The sequence below is a fragment of the Cucurbita pepo genome, chromosome LG02, assembly GCF_002806865.2.
Source record: "Cucurbita pepo subsp. pepo cultivar mu-cu-16 chromosome LG02, ASM280686v2, whole genome shotgun sequence".
In the NCBI taxonomy this organism is placed as follows: domain Eukaryota; kingdom Viridiplantae; phylum Streptophyta; class Magnoliopsida; order Cucurbitales; family Cucurbitaceae; genus Cucurbita; species Cucurbita pepo.
The window spans coordinates 2,296,809-2,311,129 of record NC_036639.1 but is presented as its reverse complement, the minus strand read 5'-3'; the positions used below and the strand labels follow the sequence as shown (position 1 = coordinate 2,311,129).

The following is a 14,321-nucleotide window of genomic DNA, read 5'->3' as shown; positions in this document are numbered from 1 at the left end:
CTTGGAAGAAAGGAAACGAAAAAGAAGCGATGGAAACGGGTTTGTATGATACGATGTACCCAGGAAAAATAACACGTGACGCTGAGCTGTCAGGTCCTCGGACCGGGAGGGAGAAGAGGGCACGCGGATTTCACGTGACGCACCAACTGCATGCTGCCACGCTGGATAATGGACCGACGTCAAATTTTATTGCCTTTTTAATTTCTTTTGTATGAAGCCAGAGTAGCACGTGATCAATATCGACCCCATTTATTATTTACATTTATTTTACTTTATAATAATAATAAAATAAATAAATAAATAAATTATTTATCAAATATTTTTTGTATGGCTTGTCTTCTATATATTTTCCAAAAGAATTAAAAAAAAATATATTATTTTTGAACTAATTAAAATGGTCTGGTTGCTAGTAAAAAATAATTAAAATAAATTTGAAAATATAAAACTAATAAAATTGGGAACAAAGTTGAAACAAAACAAAATAAATATCTTGTTTGGATAAGACCTCGTACAATAAATTATAATTTAATCATTTTTTTTATATATATATTGGGCTCGAGAAAACAATCAACGCCTAATTTTGTATAAATTGGGCTTGAGTTTCAGCGTGAATACACACACCTAATGTTAGAGGACACGAGGACCCTTTTAGCATAGGTTGACTTGATCTCGTTGTTATAATAAACAAAGCTTTCCATCACGATCTTCAATACTTGTGTTTCAAAGGGAAAAATCGTCTCTTTGAAGGTCAGTATAATTCTCTCCCGAACGCACTCTTTATGAAGGAATCAGGTTACCAAAAGTCGAGATATCGAAAACTTGTCGGGTCATTGTTTAGATTCCAAAGGTGCATATTCGATTCTTGTGTGTGATCGAGAATTGTAATATATAAAGAAATGTGATGAAATGCAAGTTTGTTAGCCCACATGGCATCACGTGGGCATATGGTCCCTGCAGCATGCATGCACACATTGATAAGAGTATTATTAGGGTGTAAGTTGAAGGATCTTCCACTCCACTATACATCTTCTTTTGTCAATTCCTTTGATTCTTTTCTAACCTATGCTTTCATCATTTCCCTTATTTAAAACAAAAATAAATAAAAAGAATACAACGGAATGTGAATTCATGAGAATTTAATCGCTTTTTCTTGTCTCGAGTTTATTATTTCTTTATACATCTTCGATAAAATGCTCATCCGTAACCCATCTTTAATAAAATGCCCACCCCCGTAACCCATCTTCGAGAAAATGCCCACCCATAACTATAAAGTGCATAGGGATTGACGTCTTACCCATTTGGCACTGGACGCTCAACAAATGGGGTACTATTGGGTCGGGTAGATTCAATATGTTGGCGACTTAACAGACTTCATTGGACGTTCAAAAAATAGGGTACTACAACAAATGGGGTACTATTGGGTCGGGTAGATTCAATATGTTGGCGACTTAACAGACTTCATTGGACGTTCAAAAAATAGGGTACTATCGTGAATTCAGTAATAGACGCTAGTTGGCATTCCAACCTTCTCCTCAGGGTCTATCCAAAAGAGAATCATACCTCATAGCATTCCAGGCTTCTCCTTTCAGGACCTATCCGAAAGAGAATTATACCTAATGGGACAAAGCGAACAATATTTACTAGCGGTGTTCAGGGCCTACATACCTAATGGGACAAAGCGAACAATATTTACGTGTTCAAGGCCTACCCAAAAGAGAATCATACCTAATGGGACAAAGCAAACAATATTTACGTGTTCAGGGCCTACCCGAGAGAGAATTATACCTAATGAGACAAAACGAACAATATTTACTAGGGGTGAGTTTAACTGTTGCAATATTACCCCATCATTATTATTATTTTTTTAATTTCATAGTAAATTTATGTTGAAATTGATGTGGGCATTATATATTCATGTAAAAATTGCAACATTGTGACCAAAATTGTACTTTTTAAAAATGAAAATGCATCGAAGTAAATAGTTATGGGCCTAGAGAGGGGAATGGGGCAGGCTGGCAGTTTCGTTGTGGGCCGTCAGCAGCCCATTAAAGCCCAACGTCTTGCATTCAATTCTATGAGAGAACTATAGGAATGGGCCTAAATGGAACTGGAGGCCCATTTTCTAAAATTGTAATTATTCGAGGATTTTATCAAATAATATAATTTTTTCTATGAGATTTTATTAAATTATAAATAAAAATTTTTTATTAAATCATAAGAACAAAATTGAATCTTTTAAATTAAAAGAACTAAAATTCTAATTTTTTTCTAAATTGAAATATTTAATTAAACTATTACAAATGAAATTATTGGGGAACCTTCAACTCAACCTTCAAAGTGTGACCGCACTGGCTTTGTTGAGCGCTCAGAGAGCCAGAAACGACGAGATCACCGCCAGAACTGTCGCAGCTCCGATGAACCTACCGCTTGAGGCGCCAGAATCATCGCTAGGTCCTGGTGCAGCCGCATCAGAATCGTCGTCATCGGTCGCATCTGGAGAATCGGCAGCGGGCTTTGGCGGAGAGCTCGCCGGTGAATCGGCAGCGGGATTTGGCGAAGGACTCTCCGGTGAATCGGCAGCGGCCTTTGGAGACACGCCCGGAGCATGAGCACTTGATGGAGACCTAGCGCCTGGAGCTTGAGCACTTGATGGAGACCTAGCGCCCGGAGCACGAGCACTTGATGGAGACCTGGCGCCCGGAGCACGAGCACTTGATGGAGACCTGGCGCCCGGAGCATGAGCCCTTGATGGAGACCTCGCGGCCGGAGCATCAGCCTTTGATGGAGACTTGGCGGAAGGAGCCGGTGCCTTTGATGGAGACTTGGCGGCCGGAGCATCAGCCTTTGATGGAGACTTGGCAGCCGGAGCCGGTGCCTTTTTAGGAGATTGGACCGGAGCAGACGCCTTCGGTGGTGGTGCTAGTGGAGTGGAGTGGCCTGGCTTGGAATCGATTCCAGGAACCTGAATCGGAGAAGTAATCTGAAGAACAGAGATGTTGTACGGCTGAGCAGCAACAGATCTCACCAATTTCGACTCGGCCTGTGCTCCTTTCACAGCGGAACCGAACGCAACCTCGCCTTCATTAGTCAGCGTAACCTTGAGAAAACCTTGCTGATTCATGGCGATGCCAGTGGTCTGAAACAGAGTGGTGAGAACGGAAGTACTATCGCTCGCCAATGTTGCAATTTTCTTAGTATCGTAGTAGTCAAGAAGAACGTGAACGCTCAAGATCCGCTTCACGACGTCCAATGGCTTGCCGGAGAGGCTAGAAACGGCACCATTGTCGAGAGCAAGGACGGTGAGAGTCAAGCGGCTGTTAATTTCATCGGCGAGTTTGGTTTGTGTGAGTAAATCGTTGAAATTGGTGAAATCAGGGAACTGGCCAAGGAGCTTAGTGACATTGAAAGCCGATGCGGCGGATAAGAGGAGGAAATTCACAAGAAAGGCAGTGGAAATAGCTCTGGAATCCATTGTTATTCAATGATTGCTTGTTTTCTCTCAATTTTTTCAGTGCATCCACTCCAAATCCGAGACCATTGAGCTTGTTGAATCACAGTGACGATGGAACGGGATTTTTATAGCAGGTGAAAGGTATGAGTACTCATTTCTGTTTGTTTGGCTGGCAGTAAAATTCTCACTGAAATTTTCTTTTCCGGGAAAATTGTTGATTCATAGTTTGAAATTTGGACATAGTGATGAGGATGAGAAAATCATGTTCTGTTCAACACTCCTTCCTCTAAATCTGTTTCTTTATCATCTAATTTTAGAAAACTTGTTTGCAATCCATTTGAATTGAGTTTATAATTGAATGTTCTGATAAATTATAGTTTTAATTTTTTGAATAAAATGTTTGTTAGCTACATAGATCTTGATCTAAATGATTATATTTATTCAAATTTTCAAGGTGTTCGTTCATGAAGATATTACTTCTTGATGGGTGTCGGTGTGTCGTCGTATGCACCATATTGTTCTTTGTCATCGTCATCATTGATATCCATAATATTGTTCTTCATGTTCTCTTTTGAGCACTCAACTTTTAGCTGGTATTCCTTCCTAACCATCTCTAAATGGAATCGAACCATAAATCGAATCATGAATTGAATTGAAGATAGATCAAATTACTTGAGGATGGAAGGACGTTTTATTGAATGGGATAGAAGGTTTGATAGATTATTTCTCGAGTTCCCAAGAGCCACACAAAGCTTGATAAAAAACGTGGAGCCACACCTCAATAAAGAAAAAATGTGGTTATATTTCGAGTTTACCTATAATGAGGTTAAGGCCTCGATTAGTCAAGTGTTTAAATTCGAAATTTGACTTCGGAAATAAGAAAACTTGTCTTTAATGTGATGGTAACGAGCAGAGGCTCTCTATTTTCTTGCTCGGTTGTAGAATCTCGTGCTAGTTAGGTTATGGTTGAATTAGTTGACAACTGATCAACTTCCAAGGTGTCATGTGAAGCTGTTACTCGAAAATAAAACTAGGGAGGGAAAAATCTTACGTGTGAAAATACATTTAATCGTATTCTTTTTAAAATATTTGAAAATTTAAGTTACTACAAAATATTGGTTTTTTTAATTATGAATTATTTTTATATTTTTGAAAATTTTGGAATATCATTGAGACAAAATTAGATTTTATATAATTTAGCCAAAATAAAATTGTCCCAAAATTCGTAATTTTAATAAAATTTGTTCTCTCTTTTCTCACGGTGGCAACTTGCTAACTGACACGTCATCATCTCCGTCTTAGCCCGAGGGGTCTGGTTTCTGCTCTCGGCTTCTTATCAATGGTTACTGCTCTCTGTGCTAACATTTCCGCTTCTCCTTCAGGTATCATCGTTTTCTCTACAAGAGATGGAAAATAAAAAAAAACCCTAGAATTTGACCTTGGTTTTGTTCGTCTATGTTCTTACCGGCGTTGTGTAATGTTTCTCCGATTTCGAGCTTTCAGTTGGACGTTGCAAGTACACCGGTCAATCTGTGGTACGTTTATTGTTTCTTTCTGTAAATTTAGTTTCGTTGTTTGGTTCTTGTGATTTTTGTCTTCGTTGTGATTCTTTTTCCTTTTTACGGTCTCGGTCGTTCGATTGGCGTTTCGTTGAGTTTTGCAATTCCATTTTGTTAATATCTGATATATTTGGCTGAGATTTCAGTGTGATTGAGGCTCAGGATGACTGAGTTTTAACTGAGATTAGTCTTTTATGGACAATGAACAGAGAGCGGTGCCGATACGCGTTTTAACTGTTGGGAAGAAGAGGTCTCGTGGCGTTCAGCTTCTCATTGACGAGTATATTGACAAGCTCAATAACTACTGTAATGTGGAAGATGTTCAACTGCGATCAAATCCTAGAAATGCGCGGTATGTGATTGTACGGTTGGTTTTCATTTATCAGTTTTCTGATTTACGCTCGAACTTTCAATCTCTGATGAATGATGCTAATCTTAATGAATGCTTTCCATTCCATGTTTCGTTTCTGCATTATAGGGATCCAAGAGCTCAGGTTGATGACGAAGACGTAGCTGTTGTGAATCTTCTCAAGTCCGACGATTGGGTTTATCTCTTAACATTCATTTTCGTTGAATCATTACGAGTTTTGTTATTCTGGCTGTGCTCTTTTATTTGATAACTAGTTTAGAACTCTCTTTGTGAGACCTCGCATCGATTAAAGAGGGGAACGAATGCCAGTGAGAACACTAGACTCCAAAGGGGTGGATGGATTGTGAGATCCCACAACGGTTGGAGAGGGGAACGAAACATTCTTTACAAGGGTGTGGAAACCTCTGTCTAGTTTAGAACTAGTTTAGAGCTCTCCCTGTGAGATCCCACATCGATTGAAAAGGGGAACGAATGCCAACAAGGATGCTGGACCCCGAAAGGGGTGGATTGTGAGATCTCACATCGGTTGGAGAGGGGAACAAAGCATTCTTTGTAAGAGTGTGGAAACCTCTCTCAAACATATGCGTTTTAAAACCTTGAGGGGAAGCCTGAAAGGGAAAGCCCAAACAATATCTGCTAGGGGTGGACTTGAACGGTTACAAATCTCTCTATCTCTCTCTCCGTCCCTCAATTACATCATTCTTTTGCCATCTAAAATGTGAAAGAACATTGATTTCTTGTACTTTTTACTTCAAAAGCATGGATCATAGTGCTTCTTTTTCAGAAAAGAAATATAGTTTGCTATGTGCTTTGATTTTATTTTTAGCCCTTCTTCTAAAACTGATCTTTAAAATAGTTTATAATGGTCGTGCTTACTGCTTACAGTGTGTACCATATCCATTCTGCATATGCACCTTCAGGTTGTGATGTTGGATGAGAAAGGGAAAGAGATATCCTCCGAGCAGATGGCTGAGTTGGTGGCAGATGCAGGCAATACAGTGAGTACCATTTCCAATTCAAATCAAATGGGTTGCATTGTTATCATCAATTCATCTCTACTGGACTGATTCCTAATAGTTCAAAGTTCAAAGTTAGTTGCCAAGGCCCCATTTGAGAACGGATTGGTTTGGTTTTTTGTTTTCGAAAATTAAGCTTATAAATACTACTTCCACCTATGGAATTCCTTGTTTTGTTATCCACTTCTTACATTTATTTTAGAAAATCGAGCCAAGTTTTGAAAAACTAAGAAAAGTAGTTTTCAAAAACGTGTTTTTGTCTTTAGATCTTGGCTAAGAATTTGTTTTCTCAAGAGAAATGATACGAAAATAAACATAATTTTCAAAAACAGAATAGTTATCAAACAGGACCCGAGGAGTTTGGACTAGAAATTGAGAGTTTTGCTTGAGGCACCTCGAAGTTAAACCAGCCCACATGTTCAACCTCCATGTCAGTCTAGATCTTAATATGTAACAGTCTCCTGCTTTCTAATTTGATGTTAATAAAGTTTTGTATTAATCACCATGGTCCAATTGTTTCTGTAATCAAATTTGTTAGAACTATGGGTGTATCCCAGAATGAAAATGGCATTTCTTATGTTTCTTCTTCTTTGCAGGGTGCTTCAAGATTAGCATTTTGCATTGGTGGACCTTATGGCCATGGACAACAACTGCGACAACGAGCTAACGTATCGATCAAGCTGTCTTCCATGGTCTTAAATCATCAAATTGCATTACTTGTGCTTATGGAACAACTTTACAGGTACTTTTTTGTTTCTTCTCTTCTAACCATTAGTGCATTTCGAGTTTCATTTGCAACATCAAATGCTCCTCAAGCAGAGTTTTCCCAAAATGATGTGTTGGGTGGAGTATCCACTTACATTAATGTGATCTTGTACAATAAAGTAACAACTACTACATAGTGAATATATAGGAATCCAAATCCCCGAATTATTCTGATTATGATCTTCTACATCCTAGGTCTTTCTGTTTCTTCATCTGACTTATGTTCTTTCTTTAGCATTCAGATCAAATGATTCTATGAAATTACGTCGATACTTCTACATATTACAAGTTTTGAGAATCCTTAGAATTACCACTGCGATAATAATCAACTTCTACTCAAGAAGTTTGACATATAAAATACTGAGGGACTTTCAGTTTTGCTCAAATCAGCCAAGAATCATGATGCTCCTCTTTCTCTCTCTATCTCCATCTAGAGATTTATTCAAACCTCAGTTCAACCCTGAAAAACACACAAAACTAACAATGCACCATCTTTGCATCTGTGAAGCTTATTGTACAATATAATGCTTATTCTGAATGTATGTATTCTTTTAGTTCATGGACTATTCTGAAGGGTCAGAAGTACCATCATTAGTAGCAGTGTTCGCATGGTATTTTCGTATCTTTTTTTATTTATTGGAAGAGACCGTTTAATTGTAGTTTATTATTATGTCGGGATGAATATTTAGAGGTTTGAATATCATTTTGGTCCATGTATTTTTGTGATGTCTCACATTGGTTGGGGAGGAGAACATGCCACCATTTATAAGGGTGTGGAAACCTTCCCCTAGCAGACGCGTTTTAAAGCCTTGAGAGGAAGCCCGAAAGGGAAAGCCCAAAAAGGACAATATCGGCTAGCGGTGGATCTGGGTCGTTACAATTTTTAGTTCCATTTCATTATTATAGTCTCTTGCCACCAGATGAGGCATCATCTTCCCTGCCCAACCTAGTTGCACCACATGCAGCTCATCAAAATGAAGAGGGTAAGGGGAGTTCTGCCCCGGGGCTAACCCTTCGAGTAGTATTCACTTTTTAAAAAAAAAAAAATTAAGAAAAATTGTAATAGGTGACAAAGGTTAGTTTCGTGTTTTTAAAAATTATGTTTATTTCTTCATGGTTTTTTCAATACATATTTCACCCTTTCAGAAAAACATATTTCATTTCATAGCAAAATTTCAAAATCACAAACATTTATCATTATTACTTTTTTTTATAAAAAAAATGTTTAAGATTTTTAAAAATATTTATAAAATGCATATTAAATTAGGGCTCGGCTTTTAGTTTTGGATTTAGCTCTATAGCTTATTTGCATATTGAATTCCATTATATCATAATATTAATTTATACGACAGTAAATTGTACGACTTTAACAGACAAAGCATATATGGTAACATATAGCAACCCATCAATTTTGGGATAACAGAATTAGATATAAGATTAACAATCTTCCAAAAATGGAAATAATCTTAATGCTCTTAATGCTTCGATTTTGATAGTCACCTTCGTTCTTGTGATGTCCCGTTGGAGAGTAGTTCTTCATTCTTGTGATGTCTCGTTGGAGAGGGGAACAAACCACCCTAAAGGGTGTGGAAACCTTCCTCTAGCAGACCCTGGTGGATTTGGGTTGTTACAATTCTTCTCTAACAATGGTGCATATTCTCGGGTTATTTGGTGAAATTGCAAGTGTAATAATTTTAGAGGTTAGTTTAATGCAATTTGGAAAATTAATTAAAATGTTATAATTGAACCAAATGAAAAAAAAAAAAAATATATATATATATATAATTAAAAAGAAAAGTCAATAAATTAATTTTTTTTATAGTTGGATGCATAGACGCTAAAATTAGTATTGAATTTACATCCAACGCGTGGGTGGGGGAGTCGTCATAATTAAATTTCTCTATTCATTTAAGTTTCCTATTATAATAACAATAATTTCCCACTCCTTCCTCACAATAAATAAATAATTAAATAATTTTCCCAACTTGATATTTATAATTTCTACCATTAAAAAAATAGAGATATCATTAAATTATATTTTGTTTTCTTTTTAAATTTAGTTTTAATAGTTTCAAATAATTAAAAAAAAAAAAAAAAAAACCCAAAAACCATTCTTGAAATAATTTTCACTCACTTTTTTTTTTCTACTACATTACATCGTATTATTTCATTAAATAATGAGATCACGATAAAAATATCTTATTAATTAAGATTTTTTTTCAAATTATACATAAAAAAAATTATATAATATACGACTTAATTACAAATGGCAACAAATTATAACAATTAGAACCGGTTTATTCAGTCATAAAACCAAATTAAAACGTTAATTTAACTAATTAAAAGTATATATTATTCATTAGGAGATTTAGAATTTTAAATCAATCTACATGTAATATAAAAGATTATATTAAAAAATAATTTGAATAAATTAATTAAATATTTTTATTTTATATAAATAATTGGTTTTTGGAATTAAATTGCAAGGGTTCGAATTGGGAATTGGAAGATCGTGGAGCACGTGCGAAGTGGGGCCCGCCTCAGTCGAGGCAAAAAAAATTAAAAATAATAATAAAATAATAGGAGAGAGAAAAATACGAAACTTAGGGGAAGGAGGAAGAACTGAAGATGAAGAAGCAAAGCGAGAGCCCTGAATTTTGAAGCCTTTTGTTTTTTTTTTTTCCTTTCAATTTTCTCATTTCCCATCGACACGCTCACTACGCGAAGAATTCAGTTCCTCTCTCTCCCATCTTCTTTCTGGTTGATTTTCTCGCAGCTTTACGTCTCCATCACGGTCTCTGTTTACCATTTCATATTTATTTTTGTTTCTCTCTCTCTCTCTCTGTGATCCGGAGAGGAGGACGATTGGTGAAGTAATTCATTGAAGTTATCAAATCCGGATCGACGATTTTCAGGTATGTTCTAGATCTGATGCTTTTTTCTTCTTCTCGTTTTCTGACTGTTCGGCGGATGTTACGCATCCGGTAATTTACTCCGTTTGCGAAACTGATACTCGTTGATCAATCCGTTTGTGTTTAATTACTTGAATCACTGGAGAATCGGTGGTTGTTCATTTAGATTCTCACGTATTCGTGTTCGTGTTGATGATATGTGATTTTTGTAGGTAATTTGTGATATGGCCGAGGAAAAAGCTGCCGCGGGAGAAGGCGAGAAGAAGGATACCATTGCGGATGTAGCCGGGAAGAAGAAATCCAAGGGGATTTTCTCGCGGCTTTGGAATGGTATCTTCCGAGTACGTGGCGATGATTTTGAAAAGAGACTTCAACACATTTCTAAGGAAGAAGCTGCTGTGCTTGCTAGGTTGAAGCGTAGATCCCTAACCTGGCGGAGAATGGCCAGAAATCTTATTATATTTTCTGTCATTTTTGAGGTAATCTTGTTTTTCTATTTTATTTTTAGTAAAAGTATGTTTTGCAGCATTGCCACTGTTTTGATCGACTACGTTAGGTTGCTTTTTCTATACCATTTGCGGTAGTTTGTGTCAATGTGGCTGAATTGCATTCTACATAAGACCTCTTTGTCCATCCAACTCTGTTCATCTCTTTGCAATGAACATACTTCTGAAAGAATTCATTTGCGGATTTAATTTAGATATCCTGAAGGATTTTTCAATGATATATATATATTTTTTTACAATTTTCAGATTATTGCAATCTGTTATGCTATAATAACTACAAGAGCTGTAGATATGAACTGGAAGATGAGGGCGTTTAGAGTTTTACCCATGTTTCTTTTGCCTGCATTATCAACTCTGGCTTATACGACATTTCTTAGCTTCACAAGAATGTGTAAGTTTCTACTTGATTTTCTGTTATTAGCATTTCTCCATAGGGTTTTTATTTTTCTTCATTCCCTTGACGTATTTGGGGGTTCTGTTTGATTATGCTCTGTGCTTACTCTTTACTTTTGTCTTAATTGATCTTCTTTCTTGTTAAATAGCGATTGTATTAATGGTTAACCGTAAAATGTAGTCGATTGTGCTTGAGTTGGAAAGTAATGAAGCTAATTTGATCGAGTGTACTTGCTGTTGGTGCATGATTCCTGGGCATGGAGATGAAACTCAAAGGCCAAAGCAGGAATAAGAATAGTCTTATGTCTAAGAGAATACTAGTTTAGAATGGCTTTTGACCAGCATTATGAGCTTTCTAAGATTTTTTTTTCTTTAAGGTAGGATGTTACTGATGAAGGGTGAGGACAGTACATGTTAAATTTGCTGAAACTTTTTGTGACAAACTCAATATAGGAAGAGATGTCATAGATTTATATCCTGTTTTTAACACATTATGCACACAAATGATGAGATAGTAGCATCAATGGTAACTTGTCATTCAGTTTATCATTTTTATTCAGTTTCCCAGGGTGAAAGTACATAGAAAGACCTTTTCCACCATAGGAATCTTTCTATTTTTCTACGCAGTTTGTCATAGAAAGTTTGAGAAGGAACGTATAAAACATTAGAATGCTACAGAGAATGTGGTGCATCAGAGTTAACTTACCTCCCTCTGAAGCCTGACTTTTCTTCTATTTACTTCGTGTCCTGACACAATTTTTAGGCTGTAAAATAGGTTGGGTTTTAAATAGGCTGTGTATGCTGTTTTATTTTGTAATTTTTCTTAGTTTATAGTGATGGATATCCCTTGTAATTCTTGCTTATATCTCTTGTAATTCTCGCTTTCTTAAGACTGTGCATTCTGCGAAGAATTAGGTGGTGTTCTACTGATGAACAATGAACATATGAAGTGAACATTCTTGAGCCCCATCTAGATTCTAGTAGTGTTGTTTCTTTCTATTGTTATTGATATTTTGGCTATGTCTTTCGACTGAAGGCCAATTTGAGATTTATTTTTCTGTCTTGGTTATGATTATCTAACTAAGTGATCTCAGTTGATGACGTTGAAGACCTTATGTCAAATTGTCGGGTGGCATGTCGGAAATTAGGATAATGTTGAATATTGATGAATTTATAACTTTTTGACAACTTAATAGGTGATCGGAAGGACCAGAAAACTCTTGAAAGGCTGCGAGCTGAAAGGCAAGCTAAAATTGATGAACTTAAGGAAAAGACTAATTATTACATTACTCAGCAGCTCATCCAGGTAATTCTGTTCTGTTTATCCACTATATCTTGAGTTAGCATGCGATTTATTTTATCTTTGACTCTCCTTGCATATCTAAAGAGCCCATCTGTCTATCTAAACCTTATCAGTTTACACGCCCTCTTTAAAGCACAATTTCCCGTCTTTTAAATAACTGCGTACTTTAGGAAGTCGTTAAAATGAATTTTCGATATCTGCCTAACACTAATAGACAAAATGGAGGCAAGCTAATGTTGATATTCTATTCCCTATCAAGTATGTAACCTCTTTGTTGCAATTGTGGATGGTAAATGAAATGTTCTTGTAAAGTTTGCTTAAGCTCAGGAAATCTTCTGTTTTATTTTGATGATAAGATGACACCAGTCTTTTATTAGATGATCTTTTGGGGTTTAAAGCTTAATTCTGGGAATGACTGTTGTTTGTTTCTCTACATCTGCTTCCCTATAGCGTTTCTTATGAGGGTCATGTTTGGAACGGTGCAGCCCTTTTTGATCTTAACAGCCCCATCATCTTCTTGATTTTTCTGATGAGGATCCATATAGATAGTTTATGTTCCCCTTTTTCTTTGACAGAGATATGATCCTGACCCTGCGGCAAAGGCAGCCGCTGCAACTGTATTGGCTTCCAAGTTGGGAGCAGATTCAGGCTTAAAGGTTCATTTGGGCGATGAATCAAATCTTAATGTTCCGTCGGGGAAGAGCAATGACGTTGAATTTGTACCACCTGGTGGTGGGCTTCGGAACAGAAAACAAGGTCACTCCCGTTCCAGTAGCGCGGGTAGTGGTTCGTTGCATCATCATGATGAAGATGCACGACGATCTGCAGTATTTGAAGGTCGTCAGGCTTCTGAGGCTAATCAGTTGGTTGTCGATCATTACAATCCCCAAGGACCAGCTGTGAACGATGGAGGATGGTTAGCTCGAATCGCTGCATTGCTTGTCGGAGAGGATCCAATGCAGTCTTATGCACTCATCTGTGGCAACTGCCATATGCACAATGGTGAGTGATCCTATTCTATCTACCCTTTTCAACACACTATTTTCTTCAATACATGAGCAGAACAAGGATGATTGTAGTTTTATCTCTTTTTTATCCTCGTAGGACTTGTCAAGAGGGAAGATTTCCCATTCATAACATACTACTGCCCTCATTGTCATGCCTTGAATCGTTCCAATCAATTGGACGAACAAGTTTCAGGCAACGGTAGTCCCGGTTCTGACTCTGTTAGAGCAAAAAACACTAGCGACACCACAAATACTCCCAGATCCGTTATCGATGGTGTACTCGCCAGCAATCTCCACACAGAAACAATCTCTGAGACTCAGGACACCGTCGAAGAGACAGAATCTGAAAACGTAGTTAGCGAAGAAGAAGAAAAGGTACGCACTGCCGAAACGACATAGCATTATAATAAATACAACACGGAACTAGAGTTTGATCATTGCTTGAACTTGTTATCCTTTGTTCATATTGTGAGCATTATTGAGCAGCACACTATTTTCATAGTTTGCTTCCTGCTTGGTGTTGAGGTGAGTATCTTGATGTATACATAGGTTACATGGATTTTGTTGTAGTAAACATGTAAAACTGTTGAGTTTTTTCTTACTTTTAATGGATTTTTTTTTTTTTTTTTTTTTTTTTTTTTTTTTTTTTTTTTTTTTTTTTTTTTTTTTTTTTNTTTAAATTTTCATAAATGTCAATGTATTATTAAAAAAGGTTAGTGTTTTGTTAGTGGGAATCATGAAATTGATTGAAAATTTTAATTCCTAATTGTATTATTGGCATTCAAAAAAAAAAAATTAAAATAAATTATCTAGCGCTTTAAAATGTTAAAATATTACTATTTCGTTGACTCTCATAGTCGAGACAGACATTTTGTGAGAGATAGGTTGATGGATATAGATTGATTTGTTTCGTGAGAGATGGGTTGATAGGTATAGATTGATTTGTTTCGTGAGTAATGGGTTGATAGGTATAGATTGATTCGTTTCGTGAGCGATGAGTTGATAGGTATAGATTGATTCGTTTCGTGAGCGATGAGTT

The 14,321-nt window shown here is 36.6% G+C and overlaps 3 protein-coding genes across 3 annotated transcripts; 2 read left to right on the top strand and 1 right to left on the bottom strand.

The window, feature by feature from the left end:
• Nucleotides 1-2,275: 2,275 nt before the first annotated feature.
• Nucleotides 2,276-3,898, bottom strand: LOC111788338 (fasciclin-like arabinogalactan protein 14). Its single transcript, XM_023668668.1, has 2 exons — nucleotides 2,828-3,898; nucleotides 2,276-2,563 (listed from the first exon to the last, which is right to left on the bottom strand). Exons 1-2 carry the CDS (start codon nucleotides 3,470-3,472, stop codon nucleotides 2,366-2,368), a joined length of 843 nt encoding a protein of 280 aa, XP_023524436.1. The 5' UTR covers nucleotides 3,473-3,898; the 3' UTR covers nucleotides 2,276-2,365.
• An 855-nt stretch (nucleotides 3,899-4,753) lies between these two features.
• On the top strand, nucleotides 4,754-7,878 carry LOC111788305 (putative RNA methyltransferase At5g10620). The gene is made up of 7 exons (XM_023668632.1): nucleotides 4,754-4,833; nucleotides 4,955-4,986; nucleotides 5,220-5,362; nucleotides 5,489-5,555; nucleotides 6,301-6,378; nucleotides 6,993-7,138; nucleotides 7,717-7,878. Exons 1-7 carry the CDS (start codon nucleotides 4,791-4,793, stop codon nucleotides 7,754-7,756), a joined length of 549 nt encoding a protein of 182 aa, XP_023524400.1. The 5' UTR covers nucleotides 4,754-4,790; the 3' UTR covers nucleotides 7,757-7,878.
• Nucleotides 7,879-9,760: 1,882 nt separating this feature from the next.
• LOC111788196 (uncharacterized protein At2g24330-like) lies at nucleotides 9,761-13,913 on the top strand. The gene is made up of 6 exons (XM_023668463.1): nucleotides 9,761-10,076; nucleotides 10,286-10,552; nucleotides 10,826-10,970; nucleotides 12,169-12,278; nucleotides 12,851-13,277; nucleotides 13,380-13,913. Exons 2-6 carry the CDS (start codon nucleotides 10,298-10,300, stop codon nucleotides 13,679-13,681), a joined length of 1,239 nt encoding a protein of 412 aa, XP_023524231.1. The 5' UTR covers nucleotides 9,761-10,076; nucleotides 10,286-10,297; the 3' UTR covers nucleotides 13,682-13,913.
• Nucleotides 13,914-14,321: the final 408 nt, after the last annotated feature.

Coding starts and splice junctions, on each gene's coding strand:
- LOC111788338 (XM_023668668.1), bottom strand. CDS start 3,472: ATGGATTCCAGAGCTATTTCCACTGCCTTTCTTGTGAATTTCCTCCTC. Junction 2,564..2,827: donor CAAAGGCTGATGCTCCGGCC/GCCAAGTCTCCA, acceptor GATTCACCGGAG/AGTCCTTCGCCAAATCCCGC.
- LOC111788196 (XM_023668463.1), top strand. CDS start 10,298: ATGGCCGAGGAAAAAGCTGCCGCGGGAGAAGGCGAGAAGAAGGATACC. Junction 10,553..10,825: donor TATTTTCTGTCATTTTTGAG/GTAATCTTGTTT, acceptor TACAATTTTCAG/ATTATTGCAATCTGTTATGC. Junction 10,971..12,168: donor TCTTAGCTTCACAAGAATGT/GTAAGTTTCTAC, acceptor ACAACTTAATAG/GTGATCGGAAGGACCAGAAA.
- LOC111788305 (XM_023668632.1), top strand. CDS start 4,791: ATGGTTACTGCTCTCTGTGCTAACATTTCCGCTTCTCCTTCAG. Junction 4,987..5,219: donor AGTACACCGGTCAATCTGTG/GTACGTTTATTG, acceptor GACAATGAACAG/AGAGCGGTGCCGATACGCGT. Junction 5,363..5,488: donor TCAAATCCTAGAAATGCGCG/GTATGTGATTGT, acceptor TCTGCATTATAG/GGATCCAAGAGCTCAGGTTG.